At 36.3% G+C, this 27,289-nt stretch overlaps 2 protein-coding genes, 1 non-coding gene and 1 pseudogene across 7 annotated transcripts in view; 2 read left to right on the top strand and 2 right to left on the bottom strand.

Annotated features, from left to right (window-relative positions):
- The window catches only part of LOC116305940 (uncharacterized), a 39,673-nt gene that overhangs the window by 8,097 nt on the left and 4,287 nt on the right, over positions 1 to 27,289 (top strand). Inside the window, exons 1-22 of one of the 4 annotated variants that reach the window (XM_031715946.2) lie at positions 8,501 to 8,683; positions 8,997 to 9,038; positions 10,736 to 10,952; positions 11,029 to 11,134; positions 11,575 to 11,683; positions 16,175 to 16,206; positions 16,287 to 16,466; positions 16,554 to 16,786; positions 19,167 to 19,253; positions 20,904 to 20,979; positions 21,109 to 21,365; positions 21,438 to 21,558; positions 21,671 to 21,772; positions 21,903 to 21,967; positions 22,233 to 22,361; positions 22,436 to 22,676; positions 23,144 to 23,240; positions 23,864 to 23,933; positions 24,014 to 24,172; positions 24,253 to 24,522; positions 26,277 to 26,564; positions 26,766 to 27,121. In XM_031715946.2, coding sequence (XP_031571806.2) covers positions 9,007 to 9,038; positions 10,736 to 10,952; positions 11,029 to 11,134; positions 11,575 to 11,683; positions 16,175 to 16,206; positions 16,287 to 16,466; positions 16,554 to 16,786; positions 19,167 to 19,253; positions 20,904 to 20,979; positions 21,109 to 21,365; positions 21,438 to 21,558; positions 21,671 to 21,772; positions 21,903 to 21,967; positions 22,233 to 22,361; positions 22,436 to 22,676; positions 23,144 to 23,240; positions 23,864 to 23,933; positions 24,014 to 24,172; positions 24,253 to 24,522; positions 26,277 to 26,564; positions 26,766 to 27,121 — 3,227 coding nt within the window. In that variant the 5' untranslated portion in view covers positions 8,501 to 8,683; positions 8,997 to 9,006. Of the gene's footprint in view, positions 1 to 8,500; positions 8,684 to 8,996; positions 9,039 to 10,735; positions 10,953 to 11,028; positions 11,135 to 11,574; positions 11,684 to 16,174; positions 16,207 to 16,286; positions 16,467 to 16,553; positions 16,787 to 19,166; positions 19,254 to 20,903; positions 20,980 to 21,078; positions 21,366 to 21,437; positions 21,559 to 21,670; positions 21,773 to 21,902; positions 21,968 to 22,232; positions 22,362 to 22,435; positions 22,677 to 23,143; positions 23,241 to 23,863; positions 23,934 to 24,013; positions 24,173 to 24,252; positions 24,523 to 26,276; positions 26,565 to 26,765; positions 27,122 to 27,289 lie in introns of those variants that run through there. The other 3 variants (XM_089029655.1, XM_089029656.1, XM_089029657.1) reach the window with 3 other exon arrangements.
- Positions 507 to 8,505, bottom strand: LOC116305976 (protein DDI1 homolog 2). The gene is made up of 3 exons (XM_031715992.1): positions 8,186 to 8,505; positions 1,273 to 1,979; positions 507 to 1,112 (listed from the first exon to the last, which is right to left on the bottom strand). The coding sequence occupies exons 1-3, from the start codon at positions 8,427 to 8,429 to the stop codon at positions 921 to 923; spliced, it is 1,143 nt and encodes a 380-aa protein (XP_031571852.1). The 5' UTR covers positions 8,430 to 8,505; the 3' UTR covers positions 507 to 920.
- Positions 2,700 to 4,715, top strand: LOC148911519 (uncharacterized; annotated as a pseudogene). The gene is made up of 2 exons (XR_016119740.1): positions 2,700 to 2,932; positions 3,051 to 4,715. The product of XR_016119740.1 is annotated as an uncharacterized LOC148911519 (transcript).
- Trnaa-cgc (transfer RNA alanine (anticodon CGC)) lies at positions 10,480 to 10,552 on the bottom strand. Its single transcript has one exon. It is a non-coding gene; the product is annotated as a tRNA-Ala (tRNA).

The raw sequence follows: 27,289 nt of genomic DNA, 5'->3' as shown, positions 1-27,289 counted from the left end.
ATTTTTTGCTTATTTCCGATTATTATTATTTATTATTATTATTTCCGTTATCGTGGATTTTGGCTTGCATACCGGTGATATAGCAGCGTCATAACTGTAAGAGCGTATAAAAAAGCAACGGGGCAACTAATCAAAAATCGGAGACACATTTTGACAAGTGATGTCTTGTGATCTCGGAAAGGTAATAAGCATTGGTTTCCAATCATTAACAGCTGTCGTCGAACTCCGCGAAGATGCCACGGTGAAAATTTGAATGATTCGCTCTAACTTAAGAGGATAAATGTATTTCACAAAAAGGAAAATAGGAATAGTTTCTACATTTATTCAGCTTTCAGAAAATGTATACTTTGTTGAGGTTTCGATTAAAAAGTTTTGTGCTATTAAGAGTTGAATGCACAATGGTCACTAGGGGTACCCTGATACCTTAATAAAATTTGAAAAAACTTTTTTTAATAACTAATTAAAGTGTAGCATGTACAATCAAATTAATTTTGTTTACAGAAACATTCATGATTGCAATTGATTTATTGGCTTATAGATGAGGCTTTTATCATTCAATATACAACAACCACTGAAGTATAAAAACAATAAGCAGTCATAGTACTATAAGTCACAATGTAAAGGGGTAGGAAGATATTGTGTCTCTCTTCTTCTGCTTTTCTATAAATAGAGAACCAGTCATAACAAATTTTTATATGAAATCATTTAAAAGGGTTGTTGTTACTTTGGCTATATGTGGTTGGAAGTTTCAAAGATTTCGCTAATAAGGAAGCAGCAGCTAAATTAGCATCTCCATTACATCTTCATAGTTCTTGTATGGCCTCTTCTCTGGTAAAACCCATCTTAACTATTAACTGAATCTTATCTTCTGTCACATTATCAGGCAGTGTTTGTTCACTTCCAGGGCTGAATAAAGAAGATTAACTGCTTTCATCAACTGATCTTGCTAGTGCTTGTGCAAGGTTTTTGTCTTCCATTTCCTGAGTTTTGGCTTCAGATTCAGCTTCATTGGACAAACGGGCATTAGATGGAAGCTCTGACTCAGGAAGAAAAGGTGTCCTTGTTCCTGTTGTTCCAATGACTAGTACATTATCCTTTAGATCTATGCAGCACTGTTGAAAAAAAGAACCAATTACCAATCAAAATGACTGAGAAAATGATGTAAATCAGACTTAGAGCAATTTTCAGAGAAATGGCAAGTTAAATGTCATCCTAATAACCATGGAACAAAAAGGTTTGCTTTCATAATCATGTTTCAAATGAGCATCTAACCTGGTGCCTTTTGAGCATGTCAAGGCCAAGCACTAGATCTATGACCTGATCTTCAAGAATTGAGAATGAAGATGGAAGAAAGTTGTTCTCTATTTGTATCTGAGCAAGGTGTACACGACCAATAATCTTTTGTTGTCCAACTCCTTGAGCAATACCTGACCACCGATGATCGATCAGACGTGTTATATGGCACCTTTCTGCACAAGCTGAACTCATGAATGTCATCTGTGCTCCTGAATCAACAAATGCCTTTACTGGATAACCATTTAAAGTACAGTTAATATACAACATGATGACTTTTGCAAATGACTCTGGAGAATATTCCATAGCTACTTCCATATTCTGATTGACATTTGACATTCTTATTTCTTCTGCTATCTTCTTTTGTGCCTCTGCATCAAACATATCTGCATTCATTGTCCGGATTCTTTGCATATTTCTCTCATGTAATTCTTGACGCTGCTTTTTCAAAACTTCAGCAAACATCTGAGGATGAGTCAAAGCATTGGCTAACTCTGGGTTTCTTTCCTTTAACAGAGACATTTGATGTGGATCAGTTAGAAACATCTGTCTTATGGCTTCAGGATTTTCTTCAGCACTACTTGCAGATTGCCTCTGCATATTTACTTGGTTAGATGGTCCAGCATTTCCTGTCGGTGGAACAGGAATATGGCCCCAATCTATTACCATATCACTCTTACCTCGACCTTCAAAGAAAAACCAAACATTATCTAAACAAAGAAAGAAACTCTTGTTTTTAGACATGGTGAGCTTTAAAGTTAGAAGCTTGTGGGCCATGTATCCTACATGTACACACTCATTACTACATTTAAATATTCTATAAACACAACTCTCAACTTTGGTTTTTTTGATTAGGGAAGAAAGAGAAACGAAAGAAAAACCCTCATAACATGAGAGAAGAGTAATATATCAACAAAACGTAACTCACATACTAGCTTTTACTGCAAAAAAAATCACTAATACATTTGTAATTCGTAATTTCACCATATTCTTCATTTTGATATTGTAATTCTTAGTTTGAGGCAATATGATCATTAACATCACTAGGATGGCTGGACGTCAATCAAAAATTAATGACTGTGTGATGATATACAAAATAATGTCTTAATGATGATGCTCCCCATTATCTTTCTCAAAACTTTTAAGAAATGCTCACAGGTAAATAACAGAGCTACAAGACACTGTGAGGGCTTGCATTTGATTAAATGCAGGCTGACCACAGGACAGTGTTTATTCAATTTTGGTATGAGCGGCTTTCTAGCTCGATTAGCTTTGCTATACCTAAAAAGCCTGTACTGTTAATAGGTTAATTTTCTATATAGTTAATTTTCTATATATTTTTATAGGGTGCAAACAATACTTTAGTAATTCGCCTTTTCCATATCGAGCAGGGTACTGGGCTCGAGTTCGGACCGCAAAGCATGCATGGATTGTTTGGAAGGACAGAAATTTTAGTAATGGCGTCCATCGCGACTGGAAATTGCATGTCAAAAGAAAAGGTTATTTTGACTGAAGAAGATATTCCCGGCGCTAAAATTTCACGTGATTCGATAGAACAATGTACCGTAGTTCAACTACGAAGATGGCTTTTGTGTAGGGGAGCAAAAACCTCTGGAAATAAAGCTGCTTTGATTAGTAGGTAAGACGATGTTGTGATTGTTTATGTTTTGCCCTCTTTTCTATAATTTTTTTTTTTTTATCCGTTAATTCTTGCTTTCATGTTAAAAAATCATGTTAAATCATTATTGTTATTTTAGAGTGCACGATTATGTAAAGAGTGGATTGCCAACCAAATATCTACGCGATCCTGATGGAGGCATCAACGTTTTAAAGAAAAAAGCTCAACTTGGCATTCTTGACAACGCAGAACCAGAACTTTCTCCGACATTCCCGAAGGAAGGTTTTAGCTGTGACTTGACTGGAATGCCAAAGATAACTTTTGGCACAATATGGAGATATATGATTGACTATGTCGAGGTCAAGAAGCAGCTATCCACGGCCAAACCATTGGTCAAAGGCTATAACTTCTATAAATCTGGCCATGTTCTTTTCGTTAGTCACTTGAAAAGGTAAAACATTACATTAAAAGCCAAGTACTGCCATCTATGAAAAAGAAACAAGTATACACATGTTATATTGTCATAACCTCATTTGGAAATATCTTAAGAGCCCAATGTGGCTGTCCAGCAGGGGTTGATGGCCGATGTAATCATGTCACAGCTACCATGTTTGCTCTAGATGAATACTGTAAAGAGAGAGCAAAAGCTGAGCCAGATTCATCAGATTTGTCCTGCACATCAAAGCCATGTAAATGGAACGTTCCACGTAAGCGAAAAGGTACTGTTGTGCCTATTGGAAATATTGAATTTGCAAAACATGACTATTCAAAGCCAAAGAAAAAGAGAATGTCCTTTACAACTCCAAGACATGATGTACGGGCTCTAAGTCAGAGAACATGGCCTGAGGACAAGGTGAAAAATATGTTTAATCTTATTAAAGAATACCAAGAAAAGTCAAAGAAGGCAGTAGGATGGTTGCATATTCTTCCTCAAGAGGTTCCTGTCAAGCAATCAAGCACTACAGAGTCTACAGAGGAACAAAATCATGATTTGCTATCACCGATAAAGGAACACCCAGTCTCTGCATCCACTATCAAGGAAAGATGTCAACAGGTTCAAAGGAAACTGGATTTGTCTGAGTCAGAAATAAACAATATTGAAAAAATGACAAGGGGCCAGTCAAACAACAATACATGGTATTGTCAAAGAAGAGTCAGAATTACTGCATCAAAGTGTAAAAGAGTTGCTGCCATGAAGGCGTCAACATCACCAACTAAAGCTGTCCAAGAGATCTTGCACTATAATGTTTCTTATCAATCCCAAAGTATGAAAGAAGGACTTCAGCAAGAAAGTACTGTCTTAGAAAAGTACATGTCATTGATGCATGAAAAGGGACACAATGATCTGAAAGTCACTCAGTGTGGTTTCTTTGTCAGCAAAGACCATGGAATTCTTGGTGCATCTCCAGATGCTCTAGTTGATGACCCGTCATTCGAGGATGCAAAAGGACTTGTGGAAATAAAATATGTCCAAATGAATGAAGACGAAAGTTTAAATGATGCACTACTCAGAAAAAAAATCTGTTTGAGAAAGAACAATGACATTGAACTGAATACCAGCCATCAGTACTTTTACCAAGTACAACAACAAATGCATGTTACTCAAAGAAAATGGACTGATTTTGTAGTTAGTGGTTCAAGATGTGATGATTCTCTTTTTTGTCAAAGAGTGTTTTACTCTGATGAGTTTTGGAATGCAACTTTTCCAAAACTTCTTTCATTTTTTCAGAGGTGGATTGCACCTGAAATTGCATATCCCAGAATTAAACATGGACTACCTAAATTAGATTTAAGATCGTTATAAATGTTTATTGTCCAAGTGAAGTCACATAAACTATAAAAACCAAACAAGTTATTAATAACTATGATATTTATTTTAATAACAATAACAATTCATTAACAATACATATCTTTTTATTGTTTATAGTTGTCATTATACAATCCATACATTTAGAGTGGAGACACAAAATTCATGAAACAAAATCTGAAATAGACACAAAAGCAAACAATGGAATAAGTGGCTTTAAGCCTAATATGCATTTCATGAGTTTTGTAACTTCACTCTATTCAAAGATAATAATTGAATATCTATTTTACTTCTTATATATTTCAATCAATGAATCAAGTTTATTTTGCTAGTTATTTAGTAGTAACCTGTTTTGTTTTGTACATTACAAAAACTATCACTCTAAAGATTTAGTTAATCAAAGGAGGATGAAAATTACTCAATGCACATACTATAATCAACATATCAGATGCAAGCTCTGCAGAAACAACTGGAATTCTACAGTCAAAAATATGCCAGTTTTTTATCCTTTCCATTGTTCTTTCTACATGGATCCTTAAACTAGCCACTTTTTTGTTGTGCTCTGTCTGTTCTTTCGAAAACTGTTTCATGTTCTTAAGCTTGAAATGAGGGAGGATAATTTCTGCACCTACTGAGAGCAGTTCTTCCTTACAGTCAAAGCCCTTGTCAGCCAAGACTTGATCTCCTGGCTTTAACTTAGCTAAAAAGTTGCTCTGTACCACAATTTCTTTATCGGAGGCACTCCCAGGGAAGAATTCGCTGACAAAATTGATTACACCACTGGGACTAATACCTATTAGTGATTTCATGGCGTTTCTTGACTTGTAGTGAGAAAAACACATTGATTGATTATCTAATGCTGATGGCTTCTCCATTTCAACTTCAGTGCAATCAACTATGGTTGTGAGGTTTGGGTAGAAGATTTGGAACACTTCAGGCATGTAATGTTTTGTAACCTCAGGTGGTGGGATATTAATCAGTGGCTCAAATTCACATCTCAGAAATCGCAGCCAAGTTCTAAGGATTCTGCTAACTGTTGCCAAAGATATGCCAAATCGATGAGCAAGGTCCTTCTCAAACAACCCAAGTCTTAAACGCATCAAAACCAGGGTAAACTCCTGAAAGGTATTGAGAGAACGAGGTCTTCCCAGCTGTTTAGTGTTGCTTGTGTCGACGTAAACCTTTTCATGTTCATAACTAAGATTTTTTGCAGAGTGTTCAATAAGGTTATAGACTAAAATCATAGCATCATAATCTGGAAAACCAGTATAGAATGTTATGTCCTCGTCGCTGTCCTTGTATTTGTTTATCTCAAATATGCTGTTGCTTTGCAATTCCAGCTTTAGTTCAGCAAGTTGTTTCTTTAAATCTTTGTTTTCTTCCTTTACAGCTGAAAATTGTTTTTCTATCTCAAGTAGTCTATCAATGTCTTTGTTTTCCGACCTTAGTTTTTCGTTTTCTTCCTTGATAGCTAGATATTGCTTTTCAATTTCAAGTAGTCCATCAATGTCTTGACCAGAAAGCAAAGTTTCAGTTGCTTGTTGAAGATCTTGGTTGTTTACTTCGACGCCATGATGAAAATCTGGGTTTTCGATGGTTTGTTCGTTTGTCTCTGACTCAACTCGTTGTTTTTTCTTTTTCTGTGATTTGTCTACAACAGGATGTCGGGATATCTCTCTTCTTTTATGTGTTTGTTTCGTCCACGGAAAGATGGTTGGGAAATGATTGCGACTCAACTTTTCCCCTCCTTCGAAATGTGCAGAGCAAACCCTAGTAGCTTGAGATTCGATCTTTAGTGTTTCGTTTCTCAAAATACGCTCGTAAACTTTTCTTTGCTCTTCATCCTTCGGAATCCTGTAATAATGTAATTCTGGAGCATTTCTGAAGCTGTTTAGTCATCCAGGAACACAACAGTTGGATTTATGCGGCATAATCCACACAATCACATGCAATTTTCAGTCGCGATGGACGCCATTACTAAAATTTCTGTCCTTCCAAACAATCCATGCATGCTTTGCGGTCCGAACTCGAGCCCAGTACCCTGCTCGATATGGAAAAGGCGAATACTAAATAGCACAATTTTATGTACTATTTACTGGGTTGCCTGTGGCAGCCCAGTCATAAAATGCCTCTGCTTTTTCCGTCTCTTCCTTGACAAAACGGTAAAATTGCATAATATTACCCGCATATGGATTGGATGACGTGTGGATAGCTTCACGTGCGAGTTCATGCAGGCTATTGTGGAATCGAATGTGCATGTTCTTTGAGGATATGTGACCAAAAATTTATAACTTTAGCCTTTTATTGGGAGATGAGCAAATACCTTCATTAAACAAAATTGGCGACCTTCAATTCCACACGGTAGACTTTCATCGCGGAGTTTTACTTGTAAGTCATTTATTCTCATTCATGTTCACTGATTCACCGAAAGCATAAAAAGGTTTGTTCGAGTTTTAAATTTGATTTGAACGAAGACTAAAATAATTTTGTAAGGGCAATCAACAAGCTTCAATGCCACGGCAAACACTTTTAATAACAGTCAACTTTAGGCAATGATTTCTTCAATAAAATAATAAACGACAAATGAAGAACTTGAAAAAATACTGAAGAACAAAAAGAATATCAATTCCGATGGAATCTTGAGGAAAAATCAGCCTACCTTACCATATATCCATAGATACATAGATCCATATATCAGACCATAAAGAACATCTCTGTCAACAACTCAAAGATTTGCTCTATAAAACAACCAGTGATATACAAACCCAAATAAAGACTAGCCTCTGCTGCCAAACCCTGCAGGACCTCTGCAACGGAGGCTAAATAAAGACAAGCTGAATGATATTTCTAAGGGAGCAAATGAATGTTTTATGATTGAAATGCTGACATAATTTCTTCCATCGGGTTCATTTACGGCAGGCAAGTTCAGGCAAATCCATACTGTCTGGTTGTGCCAAGCTAGGTAAAACTGCTAAGTAACACTTTTGTGTCCCATGGCTTAATTGATATCAAACTCGGTCAAACCAGAAGCGAAACTCAAAGCTCTGACGTGCAGAATAATATAAGTAAGGAATTTGTAGAGAAGTTCATCTTATTTGGGCGAGTAAATAAAAATTTTCTGAGCTCTCTAAAGTCATGCGTAGAAGGGATGCGCGCGATCAATGCAACCCAACCAAGGCAACCCAGTATACGCTCTTAGAGCGTCTTGTTAGTAATTATAGTGTTTCACGGATTAATTGTTTGTACTCTATCTTATATTCCTATTGTAATTTCTTGCATTTTTGCTGAAAAGCCCTTAAGGGGAGCAACAATAAAAGGTATGTATGTATGTACAGTATTGTCTGTAGATCAGCATTATTTGAAGGTCGTTCGCGGCGCGTACCGTTGATGCTGAAGCAAACGGATGACAAAGCTCCAAGAGCGTCCAGTTCTTTCAAATGTATATCAACTTATCGTAATAAACGTACCTGCATTTCTGCTGGAAAATGTCCCTTTCCTCCTCAGTAGTAACACATCTCCTTCCTTTACTGCATAATCTGATAAAGTTTTCTTTAACTCATTCAAATGGTTTCCTTCATACCAAACAATGACATCACTTGCTGGTATCCCTAGCTCAAATTCTACTAAGGCAAGAAAGTTTTCAAGCTCTAAATCACCACTGATCTCAAGTGTAAATAACGAATCGTCCTCACATGTTACAGTTATCTTCATTTTGCTATCTATAGAGAAGGAATCAGAATAAATATCTTGATAAATCCTCTTTGTTCAAACAATACAACAATCTCGTACCCAGAGTCCTCCAGCCAATTCCTGCCGTGACGGCCTGGTGCTAGACTCTTCCACAGTCTCTCGCTCGGTCGTTCACGTGATCGAGTGTGTTCGCCATATCCTTGATTCTCGTTTAAGAAGTTGAGACACGATACGAAAACAGCGATTTTAAAACCCCTTTTAACAGAAACTAAAAGGTATGAGCGCTTAATTTCAATGTCAAGCCTATCTTTTTAAATTAGATGCCCATGTGAAGGCGTAAAATTGACGCGTTTGAGGCCAGTGAACATTACTACAAGTAGAATTAGTACCATGGGCTACCAGCTAGAGGGTGAACTTCTAATGCTTTATTTCTCGAGTCTAGCTAACGAAAGCAGTTTTAATATACAGCGAAATCTCAACAACTAGAATTTGCTCCAAGATTACTTTAAAAGAACTTTATTTAAAGGCCAGAGAATGACAGATATTTTATGTTTAAATCTTCTACTATCGCTCTCTCATGAATTTCAGATATCTAAACATGTCGGAAACGCTCACATTTGGACCTCAGTGGTAAGTGAAGTATCATTTACCAATATATTAGTAGTCACATCATCATGGTGTAATGTATCGCATTATTGTGCTTCTTTAACTGTCATATTCTTACTGTAAGGTGTTTTGTTTGTTTACACCTTGACCTTGAACCAGCTGTGTGTGTGTTTGACGTGCAGTGCCTAGTTCTGGTTATTCATATTGGCCAATAACAGCACTACTTCAAATCTGCAATGTGTCTTGTACAAAGATTTTGCAATTGAATAATTGAAACTTATTTTAAATTACGATATAAAGTAAGATGCAGCTTGCAAAACATACCCTTTCCATTTCCCCCTCCCCTTTGATGTTGCTTACTAAGAGAACTTATTCATTTGGTCCTGTGGAAATTTTGTGCTGAAAGCAAGCCACTAGTCTAGATGTGTTAAAATATTCAGACATTCTTTTAACTACATCAGACATTAATAGATCCATAAACGTTTATGGAGGCCTTGTTGGCATTGCCATTATCCCAAACGCACACAATCACGATAATAAGTTATTTTGATTATTAATGTATGCAAATGGAAATTCTAGAGAAGATAGCTAAATCAAGTCACACTTCAACTGCTGATAACAGAGTTGACATCCCATTCACCACAATGAAAATTGCCTTGCCATTGATGGAATGGCAGAAAAAGCGAAAAGCAGCATTGGATAAACAAGCTACTAATCAAGATAAAAGTAATCAAGAATAGGTTGACACCTAGATGATGGGGACGCTTTGGATGCAACTGGGAAAGGTGCATCTACGATGTAGGACGTTATTCTTGTTGTGCCTGAGTGGCGTAATTTAGCAACACCAAAAGTCATGTGATTAAATTTTTTACCTCGAAGTGAATGAAAAGTTTTAAAACAGCTATTGGCTTGCATTCAGCACAAAATCCCCACAGGAATATTTCCACAGTAACATTTAAACATTATGCATGTGTCACAAAAGGAGTTCTTCGGTGGGGTTCTGTGTAGTTAGATATTATAATTTAACTTTGTTTACAAAACAGATAGTAACAATGAACAAATACAGGTCATTTACCTCAATTTCCTTTGGCCTTAACTAAATGAACATTATCTCTCTGTCCAGCATCGTAGTAATGTCTATTTATTTAAAAATCTCAATCCAATGAAGAAGACCATGCATATAACAAATCACTCATAATTGTAAGCTGCATGGCTGCTACTTGCACCTAAATACGCGGACCGTAAAGTCCTCCACTGGTCATTAATGTAAACAGTATATAAACAGTAATGCATCTATTTATGCATCTATCTACTTATGTCTTTGTCCTAAGGTTATCCCTCCCAATGAGTTGTAGTTAGGAAGAGGGTGATATATTATTTTCATTTTTATGTTAGAATGTTGATCATCACAGTGAATAAGCAATCTAAGCGAATGCTGTAAAGAAAGACCTGAAAAAATGATTTCAGGCTTCAACGGGAATCGAACCCATGACCTCCGCGATGCGGGTGCGATGCTCTACTAACTGAGCTATGAAGCCAATCCTGTTGGTGAGCCTTGGTTTATTTATGATTTTTTTTGTTTGCACATGTGCATTATGATCAAGTATGTTAAATGCTCCTAGGCATTATGTGAGTAAAAAAACTCTTATTATTGTTATTGTTATTATTATTATTAATATTATTATTGTTACTATATCTGTTCTTTTGTGTTCATTTTTTAGGCTTCGTGCTCTTTCAAGTGGTAACAGTGTTACCTCTCCTCCACCATCTCCTGGACCAAAATACAAGATGGCTGAGTATCGTTATGGTAAAGAAGAAATGCTGGCCTTATTTATAGAAGGTCTGGTTAAACCTATAGAGTTGGATCACTTTTCTTCTATTACAAGAGAAAAGTCCCATTTCCCCTTGGCTTTTGTCCCTCCAACTGAGGAAGAGCAGGTTTGTCATCTATTTGTACACTTGTTAAGATAGAAAAAGACTTTATAAGACTGTAGCTATCATTTTTTTTATCTAGAGATACTCACTTGGCTCAGTTAATAGTAATGCTGTGCTAAAGCTGATGGGTAGAGGTGCACCAAGAGGAGCAGCAAGAGGAGCAAGAGGTGGATTAGCAGGCAGAGGTACAGTATTAATTATAAATGTTTATTGCCAATAGGCTGTTAGATTATTCCCCTTTGTGTGACATTTCACTGAAAACATTTCATCACAATAAAAGTAAATTATTCTTCGATTGCATGTTACGTCATCGCGGCCATGTTGGTGCCATTTAACGAAAGATTTCTAGTTTGTATCCATTGTTAACAGCACCACAATGGCCACCATGTTTTTGTTTTTTGGCTCTCTTGGGAAAGCTTGCCAACCATCAATAGCTGATTGACATTTTGAAGAAAAATTAGAGACAAAAGTACTTGTATTGGATGTTTCGATTACCTTGTAGCTGAGTGAGCTTGCTTCTTACTAAAATGTCTGACATTTTCTTTGTCTGGCCACACTTGGGCTTTGACAGGCCAAGTATGCTTTAATGCTTTAAAAATTGAACCCTTGTGCCTTTCTTTTTTAGGGCGTGGGCGTGGTGATGGTGGGTTTATGCGACAGTCATCATATGAAGAGGCACGTACTGACACTGGAGGATTTAGAGATCCAAGACGACAAAGCTGGGAGGAGGGCAGGTAAGAATATTTAAATATTCATATATTAAAAAGATTACAGTCTTCCACTCGAAAAGTGCAGGATGTCTCCTTTGCTAATGATTAAAAAAATTACATTTTTGGTTGAATGTTCTATTCCAATTATTATTATGAGCATCAATTCTTGGGTTGCACCCACGTGACCTAAACCTTGACAACGGTTGCTATCCGCCATATTGGTGTACAGCGTCCCTTATTTACATAATCTATCAGCTTTAGAAAGCTCGATAATCGTTCCCATGTTTTGGATTTTTCAATATGGTTTTGTGTTTAATGATAAACTGCCATTCAAGAAGTGGTGGCGATAAAGAAGTATCATTCTTTCGTGTGCCATCTGGCTTAAAAAACCAAGGCAAAGATGAAGAAGAATTATCGAAAGAGCGGTGTCAGAAGTGGCTCACCGCCATTAGCAGATAAGGATTAACGCAAGAGATCCTTCAAAATGACAGAGTTTGTTCGCGTCATTTCGTGTCTGGACGTCCATCGAAGGACAAGTTTAATATCGACTGGGTTCCTTCTTTACATCTCGGACACGAAAAGAAAGTAAACAAGTTCACCGAAGCACAGGCTGCAAGATCTGAATGAGCTACTACGCGACAAAAGCGAAGACAGGAAATGGTTGAGGGACTTTCTAAAGTTCAGCTTTTAGATGTTGATGGTATGATGGTAAAAGAATTTACTTTTCATAATACTCCTGATACTGAAGGTGAAGTTGACCCTGATAACTCAGCTGGACATGATCTAAATTTAGATGACGTTTCAACAAATCTAGAGAAAATGAACATTAACGATGCTAAGCTTACTACTCAAACAGAGAGCAAGTCCAAAGGACACTTGATTAATTCAAGCACTCAGACTGAGAAATACGAATACATGTTCAAGGAGACCAAAGACATCCCATTCGAAATCAAAGACCTGAAAGACAATAACAAAAAAGTCCGCTTTTACACAGGCCTGTCTTCGTTTTGCATCCTTAACACAGTATTTGAACATGTGTCTCCATTTGTGACAAGAAAGTCTGTTAGTCTGACAAAATTCCACGAGCTTATGGTGGTGTTGGTAAAGCTAAGACTTGATGTGCCTCTGCAAGACTTAGCTTACAGGTTTGGAGTTCACAAATCAACCATCTCCAGAATATTTTCAACATGGATTAGGGTGATGGAAGTGCGGCTATCTCCATTGATACGCTGGCCTGAATGTGAAGCACTGTGGAATACGATGCCACAGTGCTTTCAGTACTCTTTTGGAAAGAGAACTACTGTAATTATTGATTGTTTCGAGGTTTTCATTGAAAAACCAACCAATTTGTTGGTACGAGCCCAAACTTTCTCCTCGTACAAGCACTATAATCAACTTGACCCCATAGACGTAGAAAAGACAAGAAGTATTGCTAATGTCAGGATCCATGTAGAGAGGGTAATTGGTCTTTTGCGGCGGAAATATACCGGTGACAATTCCCAGTGTGTAGTATCTGCACAAATTCTGAAAAATTCAAAATTTCTGACAGGGCCAAGGGTTGGTCTTTGAAATCCACTTACCAAAGAGTTGACTTTTTCTAAACAAAGGTGTGCTTGTTGAATTATTGTGCAATCAAGCCAGCCAGTGGGAGAGAGAATGGTATTAAAATGAATGTCATTGGGATTACCAAGAGAAGCTTTTCTATTGATCATTCCACCACTTGTTATTTTTGTGATCTCAACTTCATCATCACTGTCATTACTTGTTGGTTGACTGACATTACTTGCTGTGGGTGAGTCAGTTTGAGCTGAGCCAATGTTACAGGGACTAGTAGAACCAATGTCATCTGAAGGTGTCTTTGTGACCTTTATAGAAGAACAAGTGGTAGGGTAATTTTTAACTGCAGATGTCTTGTGCATTGCTGAATGAGTGGTTTTGGCCTTAGGAAGGGTGCCTGCCACTTTACAACTGCTGCATAACCATGTGGTTTGGCCATTGTTTGGCATTCTTTTGTAGCCAAGACAGTTCAAGTAAAAATATTTTCCATTTTCACAAACAGTGTTATGACATTTTAGAAGCTTATCTTTCACATCTGGCTTTGCACCACAGACACATATGCTGTCAAGACCCATGACTACACTGTTCTGCTTGGATTTGTGAGCTGTACTCTGAGCTCTTGATACCTTCTTAGATTTCTGAAAGTTTTTCAGTAATCTACAACTAGGGCAGTACCAAACTTTGGGGACTGGATCTGACATTTACAAGCATGAATAGTGGAATTCTTTAATAAGACACTTGGGATTGCCGCAATGGATGGTTCTTTCCTGAGAATGCACTCTGCAATAACAAGGTTCACTACTACTTGCAGAGGGGAGACTAGTTGTTGGGAGATGTTGTTTTCTTGTGTACCACCATCCTATGATCTCAGGAAGAACACAGGTTCTTTGGTTCTTGGTTAATTTAGGGACAACATTCTCCCAGTGGATGGGGTCTGTTAGGATTCTTTCCATGAAAAAAATTGGTTCATTGCTGGTGTTGAAAGCACAAACAATAAAGTCACAGTATGAAGATCCAGTAATGAAAATTTGCTGCTGAACTTGATAATAATACTTACGTGTTCTCTTAAGTCTGAAATTGTCACCAACTTTCTCTAGGCAGGAACTTTCCTTTGACACATAGCTTTCAAAGTCCCAGTTCTTGATACCCAAGTGGCATTTAACCTCACCGCACCCAGTACCGCAACAGGAACAAGAACAAAGAAAGTCAGGAGTAGCATGCAGCCATGGGTGTTTCTGGTCAATGAAAACACCACATTTAGTAACCTTGAAATCTTTGTGATTAGCTGTCATTACTTTGCTGTATGCTTATACTGCTTTCTCTTCATGCATGCAAGCATGATTTACTGCATCAATGTTGTTAAATTTGAATAACTGGGGATAGCATATGGACTTGATGGTGGTCTGTGCAGGTAGTGCAGGATTTGTTTGAGCCACTGAGTAGCTCTGCGAAGCTCCAATACGACCTGCTCTGTGTCGAAAAAATGCAGCTCCCTTTGATTGCTCCCTTGTATCTTTCTCGATAGCTTTTATTTTTCATCTGAAATTGATAGCTCAATTTCGGAGCACTTTTCTAGTAACTTTACATAGTTCAACGAAGGACTAGCGTCCCAAATGTCAGTACGTTTTTTCATCTTTTCACGGTGTATAATTTACCTTTTCATCATTACTGTTTCATTAGAAACACCGACGCAGCTAACACTAGTTTTTAGCTAGTTATATCTTCTCATAGTTCAACTTAATGTTGTCAGGCTCAAAAAGGTCTTTTATGGTAGGAATTTGGCAACTTTTAAGAATAAAAGACTCTGAATAGAGCTCTATTAAACTGAGGATAGCTGGTTTCTGTTTATTTTCATTCAGTTTAGAGCATTCAGTTTAGAGAAGAGAGTTTGCATTTCCTCATCGGTGGGTTTTCACCGCGGTTTTGTCTTCGTGACCTTTGTCTTCAATTCACCCTCTTTACTACAACTTGAAGGTGCAATGGCGCTATCGAGTTTGTTATCCAGCTCACTTTTTATCCTTCTTGCTGATTTGAAGTTTATGTCACTAACTTCAGAGTAAGACACTTCGTTCACGTATGTCGGGAGAAGCCATGTGCACTTGACCTGGGTACATGCTAACTTGCCATTTATTCTAGTCCACGCTTCGACATAAAATAACACACTAGCTACGTGAGAGCATGGTTCTGCTAGACCAGCTTTGCAGCCTAAACAGTGAGCAGACAGAATTGTACCCTCTTTACTCGATATAATCCATATTGGAATCGGATGTTCGTTCATTCGCTGGGAATGTCGCACTTTGCCGACCACAACAAACTTGTCGCCAATAACTTTACCTTGAACACTTGTAATGAAACCAGAAATCATCTAGTTGTATGCCTCTAAACTTTTAAAAGCCTTGAACTGCTTCAGAGTGTAATAGCTCGTTTCCAGCACGAGATATGACAGAACATCGGTTGCTTTGATCAGGGGAAGACATTCTGGATCTAGCTTTGCGGCTATCAACAAAGCGGGATCGATTCTGATTGCCACTGTTTTCCCCAAATATCGGTATTTAACGTGACTTTCAAGCCGCTCTCCGTACTCAGACAACACAATAGAAGGCTTTTCTTCAATATCTCCCTTTTTTTCTGAGGTATTTCTTTTAGAATCGCTCATAGTAGCTTCTGACATTTGAAAACTTCAACCAAAATACAGCACACGTGGGTGATATTGACGTATGGAAATGAGCATCCTGTACACCATCATGGCAGACGGTAAATTATGCTTGTGAGTGTGACGTCACGTGCAACCCAAGAATAATAATTAGAAGAAATATTAAGAGAACATCTTACTCAGTCTTAGTATTTTGGTAATTATTACAAGGTCATGCACAGTAGCAGTGATTCGTTGTTAGTTTTTTGATATTGTCTTATCTTATAAGGTTGCTGTTAATTTTTTCCTTTTCTATTTTTTACCAGAAGGGGAGCATTTGAAAGAGGAAATCCTTCAGGTAGGACATGACAACGCTTTTGTTAATATGCAGACAAATTATTCTCCTGGCTTACCATGAAAAAAAATTTGTATTGTTAGGCAAAGGATATGATCCAACTATGAGAGGAAGGCTATCAAGTGATACAACATGGGATAAAAATGAGAAGGGTGGTCATGAGAACTGGCGAGCAGGAGTACAACATGATGCAGAAGATGATGGAGGTGGATGGAGAGTTTCTGGTCACCGTTATGCTGACAAATCAGATCGCTGGAGAGGAGGTACAGTATTCAATAACAAATTCAGAAAAATCTGCAGAGAAGTCCATGAAATTACATTTTTTCCTGTGTTAATTGCATGTTACTTAGGGCCAAGGATAACAAGAAGCTCATCTTGGAGAAATTCAGACTCATTTCGTGATGAAAGAAGCTTTACAGAAGAAGAGTGGCAGGTTGCTCGAGGTTCTCGTGTAAGGTCTTTTCATGAACGCGATGACAGGTGGAATAATCCTAGTGAACCTGAGTGGTGTAAAGATGATGATTTCGAAGACCTTGATGTTACAGGAACTTTTGATTCATCTGGGGCATTTAGATCCCGAAAGGTAATTGTAAGTCTTTAAAAAAATAATTACTATTTCCAAAGATAGAGTTTCCTTTATTTCCGTACCATATATGATATGAGATATTATTTATCATGATTTGACTTTGCTTAGGGTAGAATACAGTACAGCCCAGATGTATGTCACGGTGTACACGCGTGTAACACTCGTGTACACCGTTAGCGGAGTACACTCGTACTAGTGTAGTCCGTGCTTTGAGACATGGATGCACTACACACGTTTGAGTGTAATATTCTTTTGTTACACAGTCTTTGTTTCATAACAAAGACCATAGAAATTCCGTATAAATATCATTTATATTCCACGCTTACACGTGTATTCCGTTCAACTGGATTAATCCAAACAATTTCAAATCAGAGATATACATGTATTGTTCAACTGGATATTAAGTGAAATCCAAACGATTTTTTAAATCTTTGCTTCGAAAACAAAAACCTCTAAAAAATATAACTTAATATTTGATCAAACGAATAAATGTTACAGAAACACTTATATTTAAAAAGTTCTGTATTCTTTCATGCGTCTACGTGTCAGGTCAAGTATTTTACGTGCATGCTGGAATGCAACCGAAATAGTCTGCATTTTAATTATCCTGTCCATTTTATTTTAGAAATTTGTCTTTATTTAGAAAATTGAGACCAAATAACAACTGCTTCATTGTTTACCGGATAGTTCTCCTAATTTATATACGTATCTTAGCATCCAAGAATTACTTTTTTATTTTTCGTCGGACGTAGCCATCTGAAGTTCTGTGCATGTGAGAATTGCAACTAATTAAGTCCGGGTAAATATGAAGGAGTATTTTTCGATTCTAGGATTCAGATCTTCAAAACTAAAAAATAATTAATTAGAAAGTAGAATGAGGTTGGCTCAAATTTCTATATGAATACTTTTTTCCCCGAGTTTCTATTCAAACACTTGTCTTAAAGATAAATTCCGAACGTTAACAGTTTGATTATTGAACTGGCACCAGGGCATACCACGGCAAATTACACTTGAAGATTTTTTTGTTTCAATATTATTTTTATGAAAATATAAGTGTGGCTAGAGAAGCCCAAACTTTAACATCAAAAGAATATGATTTTACGTAGGAAAAGAAAAACATCTGTGTTATCACCCATTCAGCGATCAACAAATACATTACGAATCCCTCGGGAATCAGACTGAAGTTAATGAGCTATTGGGCTGCGTGTAATTTTGCCGAGTTTTTAGAGTGGACTACACGCGGATGGACGGACTACACTAATATGAGTGTACTCCGTTAACGGAGTGCATGCGTGTTACACGCGCGTTACCGTGACATACATCTGGGCTGTACTGTATATAAATAGTTAACTAGAAATTTTCTCATTGTGTGGTCCATAAAACTTTGAATTTTTACATATTTAGTGAAAATCATTACGTCACGACCTGCCGTTTCAAAACCCTGATTGGATTTTGGCCTTTTCCGAGCCGTCAATCATCTTGGGTTTATGCAGATGAAGTCTACGAATACGTCGGCCATTAACTCATCTTTTTGCAAACATCTAAAATAGCTCAGAAATATTCCAAGCAGTTGCTATGGAGAGTAGTTTTAAAGTTAAGAGAAGGCTGATCAACCAGGTGAATGTAGGCAAAGATCAGGAAAGTGAGAAGCCTTAAAGCAGTGATTTTCCAAAGCCTTGAAATTCGAAGCCTAAACATTCAGTTCCTGAATTCTTTGGAATTTAATACAAACCTGGGATGAAACACTGACATCAACACATTTCTACTAGTAATGTGCAAACTACTGTCTTAACCACAGGTTGCTATTGAAACTTTTAAAGTAATACTACTAAACATATTTACCTTGTCCATTCTGAAAACAGTAAAAAAATGTTGCTAATGATAAATATTGTAGCACAAAATTTTAAGTTTGATAAGGATGAGCAACTATGATGGCTTTAATCAAAGGAAGAAGACTTCAAAACAACTTTCCATCGCAATTCCTTGGAATATCACCATAAACCCAAGATGATTGATGCCTCAGAAAAGACCAAAATCCAATCAGGGTTTTGAAAGGGTGGGTTTACTTTATTGATCTTTCAAAGAATCTGCTTTTTTCCACCCCAAGGCTACGTTATTTTCTATTGAATTTGACCTTCTAATCTCAAAATTTTATGTAGTTCTACCTTTCAATAGAAAAATAATGGAGCAATAAAAAGCAAATTGCCATATCAAATATAAATCTGTGAGACCATGTGTTCCATAAAGGAAATTGCTGTTTATCCAAAATAAATTTAAAGAAATGCCCATTACATATGAAATCCATGCTAAATAGCCTTTTATAAAATGTTTATGTGACTTGAATTATTTTTCTTGCTCATATTTTGCTTGATTATAGAAAGAGGACAACAAAAGTAATGTGGATGTTGAAGAAGAGAAATATAAGGAAGAAAACCTACAAGCAAATGGGAACAGCGAAGAACTGGTAAGCCTGATAGCATATGTATGCTCACTCTGTATGTCTGCATAGTCTTGCATAATAATACTGTCTGAGCTGGTAAGCCTGATAGCATATGTATGGATACTCCGTATGTCTGCATAGTCTTGCATAATAATACTGTCTGAGCTGGTAAGCCTGATAACTTACACATGAATATAAGAGCTAGTCTCCTACGCAGCCCCTATTAGTTTTGTCACACAACGCTTACTCCCCTAAGTAGCAGCTGCTTGCCAGAGCACAACATTCCATTCCCTCAAATTAACCAATCACAGCTCTAGTCCCAAAATCGAGAACTAACTCAAGACATTATCACTACAAAATGGCGCACTTCGAGAAAGTGTTGGAGAAAGTGAGCACAAAATTTCAAATAACGGCTTTTAACAATTATCAGAGGGTAGCTATATGTTTCATAGTAGAAGAGAAAAGAGATGTGTTTATAAATCTGCCGACAGGGCTTCGGAGAATCTCTTGTTTTTCAAGCTTTGTGATGATGACCTTACGAATGAACAAGAACATGATACTTGTTGTTGTGTCACTCCTGATCAATCTCATAACAAGCTACTATTATTGACATTTATCTTAGCTGTAGAACTGTAGAACATTTCCTTTAACTGAAGAGATTTTGCTGCCCCTCTAGAGCTGATCACGAGTACAATTTTCAAACTTTAAGAGGACTTTGTAGCAAGCATTGTTATACAAACGAACAAACTTTGTGATTAATTATTCAAATCCATGTCAATCACAGATATGATAAGACTTGAAATATCTCCGAACTTTTGTCAAAAACAAAAAAAAAAAGATCTTGTTATTCTTCAGACAAGATTGAGAACAGAGATCATTTATCCTCACTTTCAGTTAGTTTTCGGGGAATGTTGATTATTCTCCTGCTTTGAATGGAGCGGTAAATCCATGCACACTGTTTACTGATTGGTTAATCACAGACAAAGGGAATGGAATGTTGGGCTCAGGTAAGCAGCCGCTACTTGGGGGAATAAGCTTTGAGTGAAGAAACTAATAGCGGCTGCGTAGGAGACTATATAAGAGCAAACATTAACCAAATCTTACAATTGATTCTTCAAACAAATCAAAGGTACTTATTACAGTTATTTTTCAAATCACACACTTTTTTTTTTACATTACCCCTTAAATGTAACTTATCATGTCTCGTATCACAAGACAGGTTTATTGTATTGCACAACAAGTTTATTGTATCGTAAATCTAGCCTCATTCACCGGTTGTGAAGTATGCATTTAGTGCATTTAGGTGTAATAAAAAGCCAAATTCCAATGTCAATTACCATTGTGTTCATAACTATGAGCTGACACCAGTTGAAATTTCATTGGAAATTTGGAGAGTCTCTACCTGCAATCAAACAGTTCAGATTTATTAAAGTGGGACATTTAAATGAATATGTATAATAATACTGTCTAAAGTGGTAAGCCAAAACACATGCATGGATACTCTCTATGTGTACTTATTCATGCTTAATAATGCTGTCCGGACTGGTAAGCATAGTAGATGCATCATCATAGATAATAATGTTGTTAACCTCTATCAATTTTGTCCTGAGGTTTTGTTCAAGAAAACACTTAGGAAACAGGTAGTAATACTAGCAGTATTGTCCTTTTTTTAAGGCAAATGATCAGGCACAACCAGAAAATGATGAAAACAAGGCAAATGATGAAAAGCCTCCTCAGGCAAAACAAACAGGTAAAAATTTTTGTAATAATGCAGGGCTTTATGCAGTGCTTGTTCATATAAATTATGTGACTGTTGTTTAACTATAATGGTTTGACTATCTTACTGTAGAAAAATCAAATACTGATGTTACCTCACCAGAAACAGCAGAATCCAAATCAACAGTAACAACACAAGAAATGGTACAACCTTCCTCATCTCTGGCAACTGCTAGTCAACCAGTAACATGTTCCTCTGCGCTGGAAACAGAAAAGACACCAAGACAAATAGAGCAATTTGGCAACAAGTCTGAAAATAAAAAATATGAAGAATGTGAATCAGATAAGAAGGATGAGGAACCAAATATGGAGCACTTTGCTAAGGCTGCAGAAAACCTTGTTAAGTCTCTGGATGATGAGGTAAAATATATATACAGAATAATGCTTGTTGTAAGATTCAAGAAAATGAAAATGAAAACAAATATTTTACAGGTTGAAAAGTCTGATCCTGATAGTCATCCTCCAGGCTTCCATGGTCAGACTGCAACAACTCCCACAAGTCAGCTTGAAGAGATAAGATGGTTCTACACAGATCCACAGGGGAAAATGCAAGGTAGAGGATAATTTGACAACCCCTATCAGAAAGCACCTAGCAAAAAGTATGCTCAATGTGGAGTTACACAGCAAGCAACCAAACAATTAACTTGTTTTATTCGTTACATCAGGTCCATTTAAGAACACAGAGATGGCTGATTGGTTCAATCATGGTTATTTTACAATGAATCTTATGATAAAACGATCAATAGATGAAGCTTTTCAACCATTAGGTATGCAGTCTTTAAGTTCCTTTTTTTCTTATTATTATTTGTTTATTGCAATGTTACTAACTAGATAATGTAATATTAGTACATACCTGCATTACTTACTTGTTAAGGGGTGTTTCTATGTTTATGACAGGTGATTTAATCAAATCATGGGGCAGAGTGCCATTCCTTCCTGGTCCACAACCTCCTCCATTGAAGGTAACTTGGAATGCAACCATTTAGAATCTAATTTTCAATTTATTTTATTTTGTTGTTTTTTTTCATTTTTTATGAAATTTTACAAATCTTTGCCACTTTTCCCTCTTGTATTGATCATGGAAATTAACTTGTAATACGACCATTTTATAATCTAATTTTTGATTTTTCCTCCATTTATGAAATTTTACAATTTTTTGCCACTTTTCTTTTTGTAAATTATTTGAAATAGGTTCTACATTGAGATTTGTTAATTGATATTATACAGGGGATACCTGATCAACTCCAACAGCAACATCTTCTTGCTCAACAACAACAACAACAACAATATCAACAACTCTTGCAACAACACATGATGCAGCAACGTTTTCTCCAGCAACAAGCACTCATAATGCAGGTATGATCTGCCTTCTGCATTATATCATTAGGGCATAGTTAGGTTTATCAAGTTTTTGTTTGATTGATCTTTAGCAACAACTTCACATGCAGCACCAACAAGAACAAGTGCCTACTACTGCAGTATCGCCTCAATCAACTACTACACACATGGATATACCACCACCACACATGCTACAATCAACTTTGGAACATCAACAGCATTTACAGCAGAAAGTACAAGAGCTGCAACAGCACCAGCAGCAACAACCACAAGCTCTATCAGTATCATCTGAATCAATATGGGCAGGTTCTGGAGCTACATCTACTTCTCCAGGTAAACATAATATTCTACAAATTTGAAACTATTTATATAAAAAATATTTAATATTGTTCATTTCAGTGAACAACAGTATTCAAGCAACAATCGCAATGATGTCACCTTCAAAACACATATGCGTCATAATATTTGAGGTTGCACAACAGTACTCTGTCAAAGGAGAGATTGTTTTTTCCCCATGAAATATATTTTATTATTTATATTAATTATCTAATTTAGCTTGTATACTTTTGTAATTAGTTTTTATAATTAGAAGGGCAATTGAAAATTACCTACGATAAATTCATTAAATAAAGTTCTTCTTCTTCTTTTTTTTTTTATTGTATATAAATGGAGGGGCTTATAAGGGGGAGGAAATTTCTGTTAGCAGATGGCTTGGATTATATGCGGGGAGATTCTAACAACCATGATTTTATGGTGTACTTCACCACATAATAATTAGAATTGTTGTGTGTTCCTACTAGTTATATCACCTGGTCCTTGGTCACAAGTCACCACTGCAAGTGTAGCAGCTGGTCCATCACCTCCTTCTCCTTTAAGGGGATGGGATGTTGAACATGGGTAAGTTTGGCTGAAGTACTACTATACCTAGCTATTTGTTGTTTTTGTGGTCAGTTAATAATGATAACATAATACAATAGTCTTTTATTTATATATTTGTTTCTTCAACGTTATTTATTTTATAACCAAGCTACGAGCACATCTTCTGGGCTAAGAATAAGTTGTTGCTTCATTGCAAAGAACAAACAATTGTGTGCTCATGCACACTTACAATAACCAATAGACATAAAGGGAAAATATATAAGCATATAAAGGATAATGAAAAACTTACATGTGAGAGCGCTCTGCTAATAAATGAATAAATGAATGATTAGATAAATGATTAGATAAATAAATAGATAAATAAATGAATAGATAAATGAATAAATATGACTTGATAATAGGAGCATAGCACTCTGAGAGAACTCTACTGTGTTATCTCTATTGAATATTTTTGTTCTTTGCAATGAAACAACCACTTATAAATAATGATCAAACGTACGTACCGAACCATTCTAGTCTTTTATTTCTTTGTGAATACATTGTCTTGGTCAAGTAATTTATAAGTGTGAACTGCAAACTTACTATAGATACTTCAATTCAGTAGAATGTTTAACATACAAATTAATTGATTTAATTCAAAGGAACAATGAAAAAATCCAATCATTACAAGAAATACAAAAAAAAGAAGAAGAAAATGAGCTTGCAATCAAGGTAAATGTTGCTGTTAACAATCATCATGACTGTTTTTTCTAAATGTAAAATTCACTATGAACAATAATTCTTGTGCCTAGCTTGAAAATGAAAGAAGAGAAGCAGCTATAAGGAAAGAAGAAGAACTTAGGAGAAGGCAACAACAGGAATACTTGTTGCAAAGACAAAGAGAACAAGAAGAGAGAAGAAGACAAGAAGAAATAGAGAAAAAGAAGCGTAAGCAAGAGGAGCTGTTAAAGGTTGGTATATAGGCTATCATAGTCAATGTGCACCCTCTTGTAATTAAGCAAGCTATCTTTTTATTGGTGTAATTCTACAGAAACAGGAAGAAGAAGCAAGACGACATCAAGAAGAAGAATTACAGCAACAAAAACGAGAACAAAAGCAACAAGCTGCACGCCAAAAGCAGTTAGAACAGCAGAAGAGACAAATGGAAGAACAAAAAATGGTTGAAATGAGAAAACAACAACAACAGGCCCTTGCACGCCTTCAGCAACAGCAACAAGAACTACAGCGTAGAAAAGAAATAGAAGAGCAAAAACAAAAGGAGTTGCAACAAAAGCTACACCAAAAAAGACAGCAAAGTCAGGTTTGTGCCTTCAAATACTACTAGTGTTAGATCTTAGGGTACTTCACAGTTTGTGCAATGTTATAAAACTTGGGCACGTTCTTGAGACATGTTTTACCTTTTTTAACTCGTGGACATGTGAAGCATAGAAACAAGTTATTGTGAGGGGTCTGAATTACAAAAATGTGTCACTCACTCACTCACTCACTAAGATGTTAGCAGATTAATAATTAAACTTTTGTTGATCGTTTTACGTCATCTGATTATGAATGTTTCAAGACACTAACAAGCACAAAGATCTTATACAATATAGATTACTTTGTTATTTTTATGAGGAAACGAAATGCTGATGTTCCATGTGGGATATATTTCTAACACTCGCACATAGTAAATTAAAGTAAAATTATACAATTAACACCTGAAATAAAATTTCAATGAGTTAGACCTTTTTTCTGATGTACTTTAAAAAGTAAACAAAATCGCTTATTAGGTACAATGTCAACATTTTGATTTTTCAGTAGACTCATAGATCGAGCCGGTTATCGAAAAAAGCTATTTTAATTAGAACTCAAGAAGAGAGTCTTATTTCAAGCTCTGACAGACTTTTTTCTCCATAGAGACAGCTCAAAGTCACAGCCGTATTCAGCAATAAAATCTCATAAACTCGACCGAGGGAGGTTTTAATATTACTGATCAACAGTTGTATTTACTAAGTGACATCTTAAGAAAATAATCAATGTAGATGAACATAGATTGTAAGAAAAATAGCAAAAGACAAAAAAAGAACGATTCCAATGGAGTTTTGAAGGAAGTTCGGCCAGTTTTGTCATTTATATAAGCCATTCTGAATAAAAAGTTGATTGATCATCACGCATTACGAACAGCCGAAGCAATGCTCAGATTGTATGTTGAAAAGTGTGAAGCTCTAGCAAGAATTTGCTCCAATAAATAATCATTAATTTACCGACTTGGATGAAGACAAAATAAATAGCATTTCTAAATGAATTTCTATAAAATATTTGCTTAGTTCACAGTGTAAATAAATAGTTTCATTTAAAAACTTAGGCAACAAATGAAGGAGCCGTGACCCTTAAAGGTCAAGGTAAGTAGTAATGTAAATCAACACGCATTACGCAACGCTTTATGTTGATCGTCCTGATTGTACCATAAACAACCGATTATCTCGTATATTCAGTTTTGAGCTTGTAGGTCAAATGATTCCTGGAATAAAGCACACATCCCGCCTTTGAAATTGAAAACAGAGAAAGCATTTTCAAATAGATCTTCTTCCAATTATACTCTATAATTGACTCAGTTGACTCTTAAAATTGTAGTTGAAGTCGTCTTTCATATTAATTGAAGTTCAGACAATTAATTCATCACAGAATTCGCTTCCAAACTCAACAAAATAGCAAAGAACTAAGGACGATTGCTCATCTTACTAGATAAATTGAGTATTTAAAATATTAAATTGAGCGAAATATTTGGAATCCTTTGAGAATGTCCACAATCATAAGGAGGGCACTGGAAGACCAATCTTCGAAAAATGAAACAAGTATCCACGAGTTCGCCAAAGGGCGTTTGATTTAGGTTCTGATGATGATAAATAAGCCAGTCACTGTAAAGATCTAACCATTTGACCATAATTTTAAAACAAAAGAATGACTTTTACTAATAGAGGTACACCTAAGCAGACCTGGTGCCAGTCTTACACTAAGCTCACTGCATATGTTAAATTTTAGTGGTGACACCTAAGTATCTTTTTTTGGTCACAGAATACAAGCAATTCTCTTTGGGGTCCAACACCATTACCTGCAGCCCCATCACTAACAGAAATACAGGAACAACAAGAAAAGCGAGAACGTAGTGCACAACAAGAAAAAGAACGACTGGTGCAACAAGAAAGAGAGCAGAGAAATGCAGCCGCTGCAGCAGCAGCAGGAGGATGGACAGAAAGAAACAACCAAGGAACATCAAGTGTAAAATCACTACTTGAGATTCAACAAGAACAGGAAAGACAGCAACTTGCAAAGAAGGAGAACCAACAGTTATCACGTTCACATGTGAGTTCTTTATATTTATAAAAGCATAAATAATAATAATCTATAGTTCTCATATCCATATAGCCCACAGGCGCTTTATAACAAAAATTATGAAATAACTGGAAAAAGTATAAAATTTAATAGGATAATATTAAATCTAAGCAGAATCTTAGTGAACCTTTGTTTTTCTTAATAAATTGACTTTTTTGTATTTGATCATAGCCGTCCTCTCATAACCCCTTAAGTTCAACTGTATGGGGTAACAATTCTTCTGCACTATCTTCATCTTGGACCTCACCTGTTTCAAGTACACCTTCTATCATTGCCTGGGGGGGAGCCAGCAAATCAGCAAAACAACCTTCTAGGCTTGTAGGGCTAAGTAATGATGAGGATGACAATGACGATGATGATGAAGAAGAAGAAGAAGAGGAATCTTTCTGGGATGAAGCTGTCAAAGAAGCAAAAAAAGCAGGACAAAATAAACAGCAATCAAAATCACAACAACAACAGAGAAAACAACAACAACAGCAACAGCCTAAACCTCAGTCTGTTCAGCCAGCCAAGAACAGGCAATCAAGGTAATTTATCTATATCATTCAGACTAAGAGTCTACACTACATAGGTGCAACATGGCATGGCACACAGGATTATCAAGGTTATCACAGCACAAGTTATCATCATAATCATAACACTGCAAGGCTGTTCCTTGAGTTTTCCAAATTTATATGAAATGTGCTTTAACGAGT

The sequence above is a fragment of the Actinia tenebrosa genome, unplaced genomic scaffold, assembly GCF_029948245.1.
Source record: "Actinia tenebrosa isolate PJP-AT-01 unplaced genomic scaffold, QUT_ActTen_1.0 PGA_scaffold14__42_contigs__length_11649687, whole genome shotgun sequence".
NCBI classification, from domain to species: domain Eukaryota; kingdom Metazoa; phylum Cnidaria; class Anthozoa; order Actiniaria; family Actiniidae; genus Actinia; species Actinia tenebrosa.
The sequence above is the reverse complement of the archived record's forward strand: the minus strand, read 5'-3'. Positions and strand labels throughout refer to the sequence as shown.